General features: G+C 38.1%; 1 protein-coding gene across 4 annotated transcripts in view; it reads left to right on the forward strand.

The window, feature by feature from the left end:
- Positions 1 to 12,167, forward strand: part of pcnx1 (pecanex 1) — a 171,304-nt gene that overhangs the window by 121,828 nt on the left and 37,309 nt on the right. For all 4 annotated transcript variants that reach the window (XM_039741440.1, XM_039741437.1, XM_039741438.1 and 1 more), the window contains 5 exons: positions 3,481 to 3,658; positions 3,801 to 3,909; positions 4,495 to 4,624; positions 4,865 to 4,923; positions 7,325 to 7,540. In XM_039741440.1, coding sequence (XP_039597374.1) covers positions 3,481 to 3,658; positions 3,801 to 3,909; positions 4,495 to 4,624; positions 4,865 to 4,923; positions 7,325 to 7,540 — 692 coding nt within the window. The remainder of the gene's footprint in view (positions 1 to 3,480; positions 3,659 to 3,800; positions 3,910 to 4,494; positions 4,625 to 4,864; positions 4,924 to 7,324; positions 7,541 to 12,167) is intronic.

Raw genomic sequence — 12,167 nt, forward strand, 5'->3', positions numbered from 1 at the left:
GTCAATATCACTATTCTAATAGTTCCAAGATGGACGTCTGTAGAGAGCCCAGTGTTGTGCACAGCTCAATTCACTATGACAAGACCGAGTAAAATATGGTAGACCTGTCACTTATGAAAAGTAGCATAATTTACATAACTTGCACATGCAAAACATCAGTTTAAATTGTACAATCCATAACACAACCTGCATCTTTATAGAATTAAATGTCCCAAAATAGTTTGTTTAAGGTCTTTGGCAGACATCAATAAGTAGGAACTTGTTACATATCTCTCTATTATAAAAGGAAATCCTGAGACGAGACTTTCTCAGAGACAGTTTCAACTCCTGTGAGAGATAATTTCAGGTCCCGTGAGACAAGACTTTTTGCCATGAGATTTTCAAAAGTCCCACCTTCCTCTCAAACATTTACAATCAGGCCCACAGTCCACTCACTTCTCATTCATGTGAATGCTATTGTCAGATACAGTTCCTGCACTGTCAGCTTCATGCGGGGTCAGAAATAAAAGCCAAAGAGTAGAAGACAAAGTAGAACTTCGTAAAGAGGTTCAAAAATGTTGGCGCGATACACATGTAGAGCAGGTTAGAGATAATGAAAGTACTAAAATTCAAAAGTCTCAAAAAACTGATAGTAAAGATCACATTAGCACTAACAAATGGAAATTATTACTCTGTGAAATAATGGAACAGCAAAAAGAGATTGAATATATGGGCATAAGTGGTATGACAGAAGTATGTAGATATTGTTCAGACTTAAACTTTAAGTCGGAGACTTGTAGATCATTTAATTCGTGTTGCCATCAAATAAAAGTAGTGTTTCTTCCCAATGAAGAGGTGTATCCACGAGAATTAAGATTTGTTGTTTGATGAAAGTGAAATCCACATAGTGAGCGGCAGAGACACAAAGGGGTTGGCAAGCGAAGCGAGCTGGGGGCAGAGCCCCCTAGTGATTCTAAAATTGAAAGTTTAAATGCCATGTGATCTGATCAATGGTGAATGTGCTGAAAATAAAAAGTTGATATAGAAAGTACAAGAAATTCTAACTCAAAACACTTCACTCAGAAGGTTTTCCCTAACAACATCCTTATATCCTAATGCTAAAGTCAGCATGCATTTCTATGTACCCTGGTCTTGTGTTGATGCCAGATTTGTTTCTGCTGCTCTACTACTTATATTTACAAAAGAAACTTTTTTTCCTGTTTTTTTTATTTTTGCTATAAGTTTCTTTTAATGTATTTCTATACAAAGTGTGGAATTAATAGCAAAGGTTATCAGCTGCCTGGATCTTCTTGTGTTGGTAGTTTACTTTTTTCAGGTGACAGGAATGGCACTTGATGACTTCACATGTAAAGCCCTGTGTTCTGCAGTTCTCAGCTGTATCTCTTATTTGTTTAAAACTACATAAAAGAAAAAATCAATTGTGTTACTAAGATATGGTCCAGTTATTGTGCTAAAGTTTATCTGCTGCTTGGTTTTTAGTGGTGATGTTTATATCTTGGTACAGGCTGATGAAATGCATTAAGCAAAAGCAAACAAAGTGATCTAAAGTATAAGACATAAATCACATTAACTTACTGTACATGGCAGCATAATAGTTTTTCTTTTCTTTTGTAGTTAAGCACACATTGCCTATGTGCTGGCTATCTTGTTCATCAGTCTTTGTTAATGGTTGGCCTCTCTGCCTCTTGAGGTAGTATTTACAGAATAACTTGAGCTGCACTCATAGTGCTTGGTAAATATAACAGTGAGAGCACAGCAGAAGAACACAGCTTAATGTTGTCATCTGTTCTTCCTCTTCTTCTTTTTCTTTCGGGATTGCCACAGCGAATCATCTTTTTTCATATTTTCCTGTCCTCTGCATCTTGCTGTGTTATTATGTTAAAAAACATGCATGGAGACAAGGGCAGGGGAATAGTCCGCTATGTAAGGCATTGTGTGAAAATGGGTATTTTTAACACAAACTGACAGTTTTAATGTTTATTGAAATTTTCGCAAATCGGACAAAAATAGCAAAACTTTTCCACCTGAACAAGTCCTTAATGGAACAGATCCCTGAAAAGCAATACAAGAGTACTTTTGTTATATTTATTACAATGCACTTAAAAGAGGTACCTCTTTTGCTAAATTTGACCCCCCTCATTTTGTATTAACTGGGCTGCCTACTCTCTTCATTTTCTTTTTTCTTGGGGGTGGGGGTGGGGGGAGACTTGGTACACTTTATTAATCTGTGGAAATTGTCTTTTCATGTGACCTTTGCTGAGTTATGCTTGGTGAAAGTACACCAATCAGACAGATACATCAGAAATGACTGATGTCACTTCAGATTATAAGGAAATTTTTATGTTAAATTCCTAGTGTCTTAAAGTCCTGTAATTATTGTTTTCAGTGATTTCCTTGTGCCTGCAAATCAATGCTATTAATTGTGTGATCACCACAAACTATATGTCTGCAATTTTATACAATTCAGGAAAGTCTTCAACATACTTGTTTGAGCTTTTATTTTTTTCTTTTGCAGGTCTGATAATTGTCATTTAGGGCAGATTTTAACTTTATTGAGTTTATGACTGATATTTGATTTTGTCAATGTCTAGGAGTTGTTAGTTGCCTCTCAAGTTCGTAAGTGAAAGATTAGCTTGCATTCTCAAAATTCTGCTTTTAGTCTTTCACTCTTTACTTTTGTTTTTTTGCATTAGGTTTTCATACTCCCCATGTTCTATAAAGTGATATAAAGCAGGTTGAAGCGCTTGAAGACTTCTAGTGAGGTCAAACCATGATTGTCTTTGTTGACATTTGTTGTAATAGGAAAACCTGATCATCTAGTAGCAGCGGGCTCATGCTTTTAAGATATTTGTTGCACTTTCTTCCTAAGAAAAATGTTTGTTTTCTTTTCCTTATAGAAATCTTTTTCTACGAGAATTCATGCAGTCTCAACTACTTGTACTCGTCATATCTCTAGTTAAAATTTTAGATCTTTCTGTCCTTATTTTGTGTTCCTTTCCTCTACCACAGAGCTTAGAACTTTTAGGTCTAAGTCACCTGAAGCTTGGAGCTGTTAGTAACCTTAAAGATTTGAATGCTGAATGAAATTATAGGAGACATGAGCCTGTGATAGAGTAAATTGTATGCCAATCTTTTGTATTACACAAAGAAATCAAACACTCTGAACAGGAATCCAGATGTGAACATACAGTAGCTAGTCACACTCACAGTGGCAAATGTGTTGAGAATGACTGTGGCATGAAAGGAAGACTGTGTGTAAAATGATTGGGACTGTAACAAAGTACAGCTAGGTGTTAATTGAATATACTGTACATTTCTTTCTTCATTTCTTTTTATCATAACTAATATAAAAAATAATTTTACATGGGAAACAGTGTGGCTAATTCCATTAATTGGCCACAACATTTTTTGTGTGTAACCCTTGGGTTCCTTTCTAATCAGCTTTTTTTTATGAATGAAGTATTATTTTTCTTTCCTTAGGGTCGGAGCCTTAATGATCACTATTGCAGGCCTCAAGCTTCTGCGGTCATCGTTTAGCAGCCCCACCTATCAGTATGTCACTGTCCTCTTTACTGTGCTGTTTTTCACCTTTGACTATCATTCGCTGTCACAGACCCTGCTGCTTGATCTTTTCCTCATGTCCATCATTTTCAACAAGGTACGCAAAGCTTTCTTAATAATGCGAAATGCAGTGTGTGTTTTTTAAATTTACAAACCAAATTCAGTCTTTTAACACAGTCTTTTTGCTTTCTTTTTCCTGTAGTCTATAATATCTTACATTTTTTGTTCTTGTATTTTAGATGTGGGAGCTTTTCTACAAACTGCAGTTTGTCTACACCTATATTGCTCCATGGCAGATCACATGGGGGTCAGCTTTCCATGCTTTTGCTCAGCCTTTTGCAGTTCCTCGTATCCTTTCTCCAAAGAAGTTAATATTTAATTTCTTTATATCATCTGTATATTTTTGTACTGTATATTAGTTTGATTTCACACCACATAAAACAGTAAAGAATTATTTGTCTACAAACTGTCAAATCATGATTCAAGGATTTTAATACAATAATCATTTGTACAGAAAGTTTGTAAAATATTTCATATCAGTAAAAATACTTGAAATATTAAAATATCCCAATGCAGTGTACAGAAAATAACAAAAACATATTTACAAAATTACATATAGATAATAAATACTCTTCACAGTTACATGACTCCAAAGCTGCTCTATGGAAATTTCGGTAAAAAAAATATTTTCAGTGTGTGTCATGAATAAAATCATAATGGCCATTATTGAAAATATTGAATAAAAAAGTAAACCAAACTGAAACCATTGCAGTCTGAAAATAAGTTATCAAATTTGAATTATTGATAAAATATTTGTTTTAATTTGAAACCCACACAGTTTTATGTGATCTGACTCTTTATTAACAGTGAAACTGTCAGGTCCATACACTACCATATCACATTCAAGTTCTTCCTTGACCTGCACTTGGTTAGATTCTGCTATGCTATTTGTTCAGGTCATTGTGTCAGCTTTGTTCTCTACTCCTTTGAACCCTCTTTTGGGAAGTGCAATTTTCATCACGTCCTATGTGCGTCCTGTGAAGTTTTGGGAGCGAGATTACAAGTAAGTGCGTCTGTTAATTTGTTGTATATAGCCTTGGTTTTGTTTGTGTTCATGTACTCTGATTTCCTCCCAAATTCCAAAGGTCTGCATGAATTGGTGATTTTAAGTTATGCAACACTGTGTACAGTTTACTTGTGTTTGGAATTTTTACTTTGAACCTGTTTCATTTATTATAGTAGTTGTATTTTTAAGCATATAAGGAAATAAGACCTTTTATGTTTCATTATTTTTTCTTTCTAGCACTAAGAGAGTTGATCATTCCAACACCAGATTGGCATCTCAGCTTGACCGCAACCCAGGTATAATAGCTTGACAGGAAATGTGCTAGGAGATTCATTTAGTTTTTTTTTTTTTGTTTGTACTGTATGTTTTATGGTGAGCCGTGTTCTAAGGTCTATTACTCAGCAATCATAGTGACCCATATTGCAACTCAAGGTATTTTGTCTTTACGTTGTTGTAAGAATTACAGAAATTAATAGTACTTTAATTGATAAATATCCTTTGCTTATAACTACCATAATGTATTTTTGATGAGGTAGCACCAATAGATTAATTTTCTATGTTTGTTTACCGTTACTTTGAAAAATAAGTTTGGTGTTTTAAAAAGGTTATTTTTCCTGATTGGTACATTAATTTCACTTGGATATTTGTGTTGTTAACCCACTGCAACTCACTACCCTTATAAACAATAACAACCCACAACCTACAAGTGGCAAACCAGAACCAGTGGTTGAGAAACACTACTGTATGTGAAATCCCTTTACCCCAGGACTGTGGCTACTGGTTTCTGGCTTCGTGAATTCTGTTGTTGCAGTTGTGGTTTGCTTTGACAGTGATTTGAATACTCAGGCTATGTGTTTTTCTAATGAAGACAACCAAGGTCTTTTTTTTTTTTTTTTTTTGTTACATCAGCATTTGCAACTACAAAGATGTTGATATGTATAAGTGAGAAGTTTTAAAAAATCAAAGGCAAGAAAAAAAGAGAGAGAACTTGAGAAACACAAGGACGAAACTTTATAGGCTGTACCCCTGACAAATGTGGGTACACATGTGGAAAATGTCAAGGACTAATACTTTTGCTGCAGAATGTAGGACTTACTGCTAAGGCTGCTGGAAAGCTGAAATGTATCTGGTAATGAGCCTACTGCTGATGGGGAGGATATTCCAGTCTTCATCATTTATTGTGTCCTGAGACATTTTTCAGTTTTCCAAGATTAACCTGGGATAAGTGATGTAAAGTGGGAGAACAAAACAAACAACTTTTATAGGTGAAAGTGTAGTTTTTGATCTTGTTAGTGACAACAGCACATTGCTTAGCACTGAGGGCTCTCAGCTTCTGTGTAAGGCTACATCCATACTACTTTGTTTTTGTGTAAACATTAAAAAATGATTCTCCGTTTTTGCCTTTCGTTCACACTACCCAGGAGTTTAGCCCGCAAAAACAGTGACTTGTGAAAGTATTCTTGCACCATATATTTCTGAAAATTCCAGCTTGAAGTTGCAGTGAAAATGTACAGTTTTGAAAATGCTCTAATCACACTATGTGGGCCTTCCCTGACTGAATCCTGCTCATTACAGTGCCTCATTCCTTGATTGGACACTCTGGAAGACGGCCATATTCCAACACCGTCAGCACAGAAGTGGCATTGCCTTTCGTAATGCTTGTTGTGTTGCTTATGTGCATGCATCTGAATTTCATTTTATTTAGCTTGAATACTGCATACATCTGCAAAAAGGCAAATAATGATTTAGTTACTACAACTTTGTGATTAATCATGTGGGTGACAGTGTTAGCATCCTTTTAAGGAAGGCACATGCTCTTTTTCACCAATATGCTTATGTCCGTTATAGGCAAACACTTGTGTCTTATGGGTTTTTGGTTGTTTTAGTGTGAACAGAGATACTTTAGTAAACAATGTGAAAACACTGGTGTCGAGGGAGATGTTTTTTGCTTAAAAACAGTGTTTTTAAAAGAAAATGTAGCCTAAATGATATAAGCCACAGATATGAAGATTAAAAGAGCTAGTGGAAATTCTGGACATTCCATTTTTTACATTTTAATTTCATCTCTCAATTACGTGCATTTTTTTAGACCCATTCTAGCAATAAGCTTTTTTCCATCATATTATATTCTGATGCTTACAATTAGTAACATAGTTTTCTTTACACTGCCTGTTGCCTACATGAAAACGACCCAAAATCTGTCACTGCAAACAGGGAGAGGAGAACACGTATTCCCACCCCTGGAATGATGGTGCCAAGAATCTGTAATAACAAATCAATTACTTCTAACTTTTTTTTATTATATTAAACATATGTCAGAGACATATTTTTTGCTGCTACAGTCTTTGCTACTTTAAAGTGGCATATCAAGGCTTTTGTTTCATTTTTCTTCTAGTGCTTCATTGACCCCCATTGAATGTCACTGGGAGAGATCATTTTTATTTATCAATTATGCTTCACCCAATAACAAAAGTTTGCAGGCCTAGTGAACGTGTGCCCTGATTGTGAAGCTTCAGCTGCAGAAGTACAAAATTCAAAAACATAAACATATACTGTACCTTAATGTTTTTCATTGTTCTTTTACTCTGAAGTTTTAGTGAGAGTTATATGTATAAATATTGTGTCTGGGCTTCAGTTTGTAATGTGGTATTCTATTCTCCCTCAGCTTCATCCCTGGTTTTCTTCTCTTTTTCAAAGGTTCTGATGACAACAACCTTAATTCTATTTTCTATGAACATTTGACTCGTTCCCTTCAGCACACCTTGTGCGGTGACCTGCTTCTTGGGCGTTGGAGCAACTATACCACCGGAGACTGCTTCATTTTAGCATCAGACTACCTCAATGCACTGGTGCATATCATTGAAATTGGAAATGGGCTGGTGACATTTCAGCTGCGTGGACTTGAATTCAGGGGTAGTTCTTAATTCTTTTCCTGATTGTTTCATTGTTGGTTGTAAAGCTAACCTTGTTATCTAGTTATCTAAGGCTTTGGGTAGTACAGATCCACCATTATCTTGTGAAATCTGTCAGATCAGGTCTACAGCTACTTGTAGCTATTTCTTAGAATAATGGACTCTACTCATCACTACTGTTTCCAAATAACCAACAACAACAGACAGTTGAATGTAGTTATTATTCTGAAACCAAATTATGAAATGCAAGATCGGCACTCGTTTGCACAGTTCACAAACACAAAACAAGCATGTCACAACTTAAACAACACAAACTATAGTTTTCATTCTATTAAACATTAATTCTGCAAACATAGTTTTCATTACAAAAAATATTAATTCCAACAATATAAATGTTCAGTCCATAACCAGGTAAAGCCCTATTAAATGTCGAATCTCCACCTCTGGATGGTGCAGAACAAGACTCTGACTTAAAAGGTAATATTTCCTCTGGCAGAAAATGCTTCTGTCTCCTCCACAATTGCTTATGTCCACTGGATTTTAAAACCCATACTCTGCTAGGAACCTTGTGTTTCTTTTAAGCTGCTTCTTGCCTTTGCAATTGGCCAGTCCTCAGTATATGTCTCTGCTTGAAGATATAGTTCTCACCTCCACTTTGGGCAAGTCAACACATTCAGACAAAGTGGGAAACAATAAAGGGAGACAACAACACTGCTAAATAATTGCCTTACAAATAAATAAATTGTATTATACCAGTATCAAATGTACAGAATATTCAGTATTACAAACTGTAAATAAAAGGAATGAAATTGGAAGAGCTTGGAGTTATGCCTGACAGATTTTACTCAAGCTTTTCATAATCATATTTAGAAGCAGGGGTTAGGAAACAAATATAGTTAAAATGAAAAACATTCAGGAAAAAAAACAAGACAAAGTTGAAAATAAACTATAGAACAGGAAAGCTTTATTTACTTTGGTCAATGCTCTCCAAGGTAGTAGTTTAAAGTGTCATTACTATCAATGAAAATGGAAGGAACTTTTGAAACTTGTAAGTGGACGAGCAACTGGTAAAGAAGTTATCACTTGGACTTGAAGTTCTGGAGTAAGGGAACCATAGAGCATGAGGACTATGTGCAGAACTTTGAGAAACAAGGTTGTGAGTAATAATGTTAAATCTTTGTTAAAGGTTAAAAATTATTAGTTCAAAGAATTCATAATGGATGGATGGATGGATTGTCTATTCAGAGAACCCCAAGGGCTAAAAAAAAATTCAAGTTATTTTTACATTGAGAAAAAAAGAGTAAACTGAAGGTGTTAAATGTGTATCTGTTTGCTCAAAAAGCAATTTGACAGCATTTCTGGCTGATGTGGTAATGTTTTTTACTTTATACAGTTAACTAAGAGCGTTATATGACAACTCAGGCATGAATTCAGGTAGCTTTACTTTCTCTGAATTGTGTGACTTATAGATCCGAGTTTGTAGGGCATTCATGTGGAATTTCCAACTTGGAAACTCGTATTTACCATTTGCCCAATAGCATGTGACTAAAGCATATTCTGGTCTCCCATTTGTCAGCAAATGGGTCAAATCAAGAAGTTTCTAGTCATTTTTACTTTGATTGTTCAGGTTATTTACGTAGTACATATTTGTTGCTTGTTAAACATTAAGCACAGATTTTGCAAGCTGTACTGTTTTGAGACATGCAAGGTTTTGTTATACTTATAACTTATGCTTATATAAAGCATTTCATCCTAGTCATATTTACTGGTAGATTTTCAGTGAATGATCACTTTGTGTTCTTGCAGTGTTAAACCCTGTAAAATGACCCTAGCAATGAGGAATTTATTTAAACTTACTGAAATCAATTTGTGACTGCCAAAATTGATGTCCAAAAATCATTAACTCACTAAATCCAGTTCTGGCTTATGTTAGGCTGAAGCCTGTCCTGGAAACCATCCAAGATCTTGTTCATCATTAGGCACATTCATGCCTATAAGCATGGGGTGGGATGCCCCTTTAACAGAAGGACCTGGGGAGAGACTGTGTTCAGGGCATTATCTTCCCCAGAACACTAGAGGACATAGCACAGCCACATTCCCCCGTTCATATCCCTCGGCGAGACTGAAAAGACCTCGGAACCTCTGGCCTCGCCCCTTTTTTCACTGAGGAGGGTTCCATGGCAGCCCTTGAGCTTTCAGCTCCCATTTCTAGATTGTCCGGAGACCCCGTTTTACTTTTGGGATCTCCTGTTTAATCTGGGGTTTTCCCACAGTTTGAGTCTCTCTATTTATTAGAGAGCCCCTTTACTGTTTGTACCCCTTACGTTTTAGACATAATAGTGGTCGGAGTCTTTAGGATTGCATCGCTTCGGGAGACAGCATCATCCAGCTGCTCCGGCTCGATCAAGCCTTCCCCCGACTGCTCTGTTAAAGTCCCACACTCTCATGTAGGGCTCGCAGTGACTTGGCACCAGCTACTTATTAATCGTGGACCTGGATCACCCTGCGTCCCTCTATTATGTACGGTATCAGTAATACTCACCTGTACCGCCGAATTATATAACACGGAAGGCTCTTGACCCAACTGCCGTAGGTACTCCTCTACCTTCTTCATAGGCGCTTCGGCCATCTCTCCCAGATCCTTTATGACCTTCTTTATTGTCGCAGCATCTGTAAAAAAAACTCCGCATGGGCTCAATTAGCCTCTTAAATTCCCACACATCTATAATATTATTTAATTCGGCCGGAGGCAGGCTCGAACTGCCACTTGCCTTGCCATCCAACCGGGAGCCATTGAGTACATCTGTTCCAGGCACGTGTTCTGACGGGCTTCGCAAAGGAGCCTGGGATTTGGAGTTCTCTTTAGAGGACCAGGCCGCCATCTTTGGCTGACTGCGATCCGCCTGTATTAATTTGTCAGCGGATTGATCAGCCATTTCCCAGCCCTCCTTACCTTTTTTGTGGGGTGAGCAGCGCTTCGCTTGTCTCCCCCTTCCCCTTAGGAAAGTCCAAGTCCGTTGCTTTTAGGGTACAGCCGTAAACAATAGGACGAGGAACTCCTCCTTCTCACAATGTTTCGGGTTGGGTCACTTGTCCCTCGCCGGCAGCCAACATGTGGAAGTCTAGTTTTGCGCTCGGCGGCTCGAACAGGAGCGCACCACCATCTCCGGGATTGTCTCCTGCCTCCTGCAGAGCCTCCAGGTGATCTTTTCCAAGGTACATGTACGGGACAAAATGAGTCATTTTAAAGGGATTTTCAATGAAATCCCCGTCACGTACCCCGTCCTTCTCCGGAGGCCCCTTTCGACTCGTGTGGCCACTCCGTAGCTCATCCCGAGCCTCAGCCATGATGAGCTTGGATCCTCTGCTGGTGCTGTCGCTCTGCTTACTCCTTTTCTTCCCCATGACGGACTTGTTGAAGGTGTATTCAGGCTATTTTTTCTGCGTGCCTCAACACTGTCCTCTTAGGGTTCTCTGTCTACAGAAATTTATTTTCAGGTCCTCTGCCAAACTGACGGCCAGAGACTCCTGCGAACTACGCCACTGTGACAGATGGGGGCGCTGTCGTCCCCTTGAGCCCTCAGATCAGACGCCAGACACCAGATAAAAATTCAAATTATTAATTTATTTAGACTACACAGTGCACAAAGCCCCATCCACTCCACTATACTCAAACACAATACAATTCTCAATAATCAATACACAATAAATCCCCCACTCTCCCAGACGCGTTGCCACCCTTCCTCCCAGCTCAGCTCGTCTGTCTGGGATTTCTCCCAGTCCTTTGTAGTCCATGACCCGGAAGTGCCTCTGAATCCTCAGTCCATGTGACTTCCTAGCACTTCCGGGTCAGATCAAGCACTCCTCTTCATCCCAGAAGTACGTTTATTTCCCCTGTCACTGTGACTAAGACGTACTTCCGGGTTATAGGGCACATAACAGTCCCTGGGCCTCCCTGCAGTGTCTCCTGGTGGCCCCCAGGGTATCCAGCAGGGCTGTAAAAGAAAACTCCAATGTCCATGATTCCCAGCTGGCATTCGGGGCACCTCCATGCTGCAGGGAGGGCTCCATCTGGCGGCCTGGGGGTATTGGCTGGAATGATTGGCCTGCCATAGTCCACAAGGGCGATTGACATGAAATTTTCACCAGATGTTGGTAACAACCCAAGTAATCCACACATACAAAGAAATCAAAACAAATAAGTCCATAAATTAAGTGTAATAAAGTCGAATGACACAGGGGAAAAGTATTGAATGCACTTACAGAGATTTATTTAGTACTTGGTAGAAAAGCCTTTGTTGGTAATGATATCTTCAAGACGCCTCTTGTATGGAGAAATGAGTAGCATGCATTGCTCATTTGTGATTTTGGCCCATTCTTCCACACAAACTGTCTTTAAATCTTGAAGGTTCTGAGGGCCTCTTCTATGAACTCTAATCTTCAGTTCTTTCCATAGATATTCAATTGGATTCAAGTCAGGTGATTAACTGGGCCATTCTAGCAGCTTTATTTTTTTTTCCTTGAAACCAGTTGAGAGTTTCATTGGTTGCGTGTCTGTGATTATTGCCTTGCTGAAATATCCAGCACCCTGGTAGATGGCAGCAGATTTTTATCAAGAATGGCCCAGT

This window comes from Polypterus senegalus, chromosome 18 (assembly GCF_016835505.1).
Source record: "Polypterus senegalus isolate Bchr_013 chromosome 18, ASM1683550v1, whole genome shotgun sequence".
In the NCBI taxonomy this organism is placed as follows: Eukaryota; Metazoa; Chordata; class Cladistia; order Polypteriformes; family Polypteridae; genus Polypterus; species Polypterus senegalus.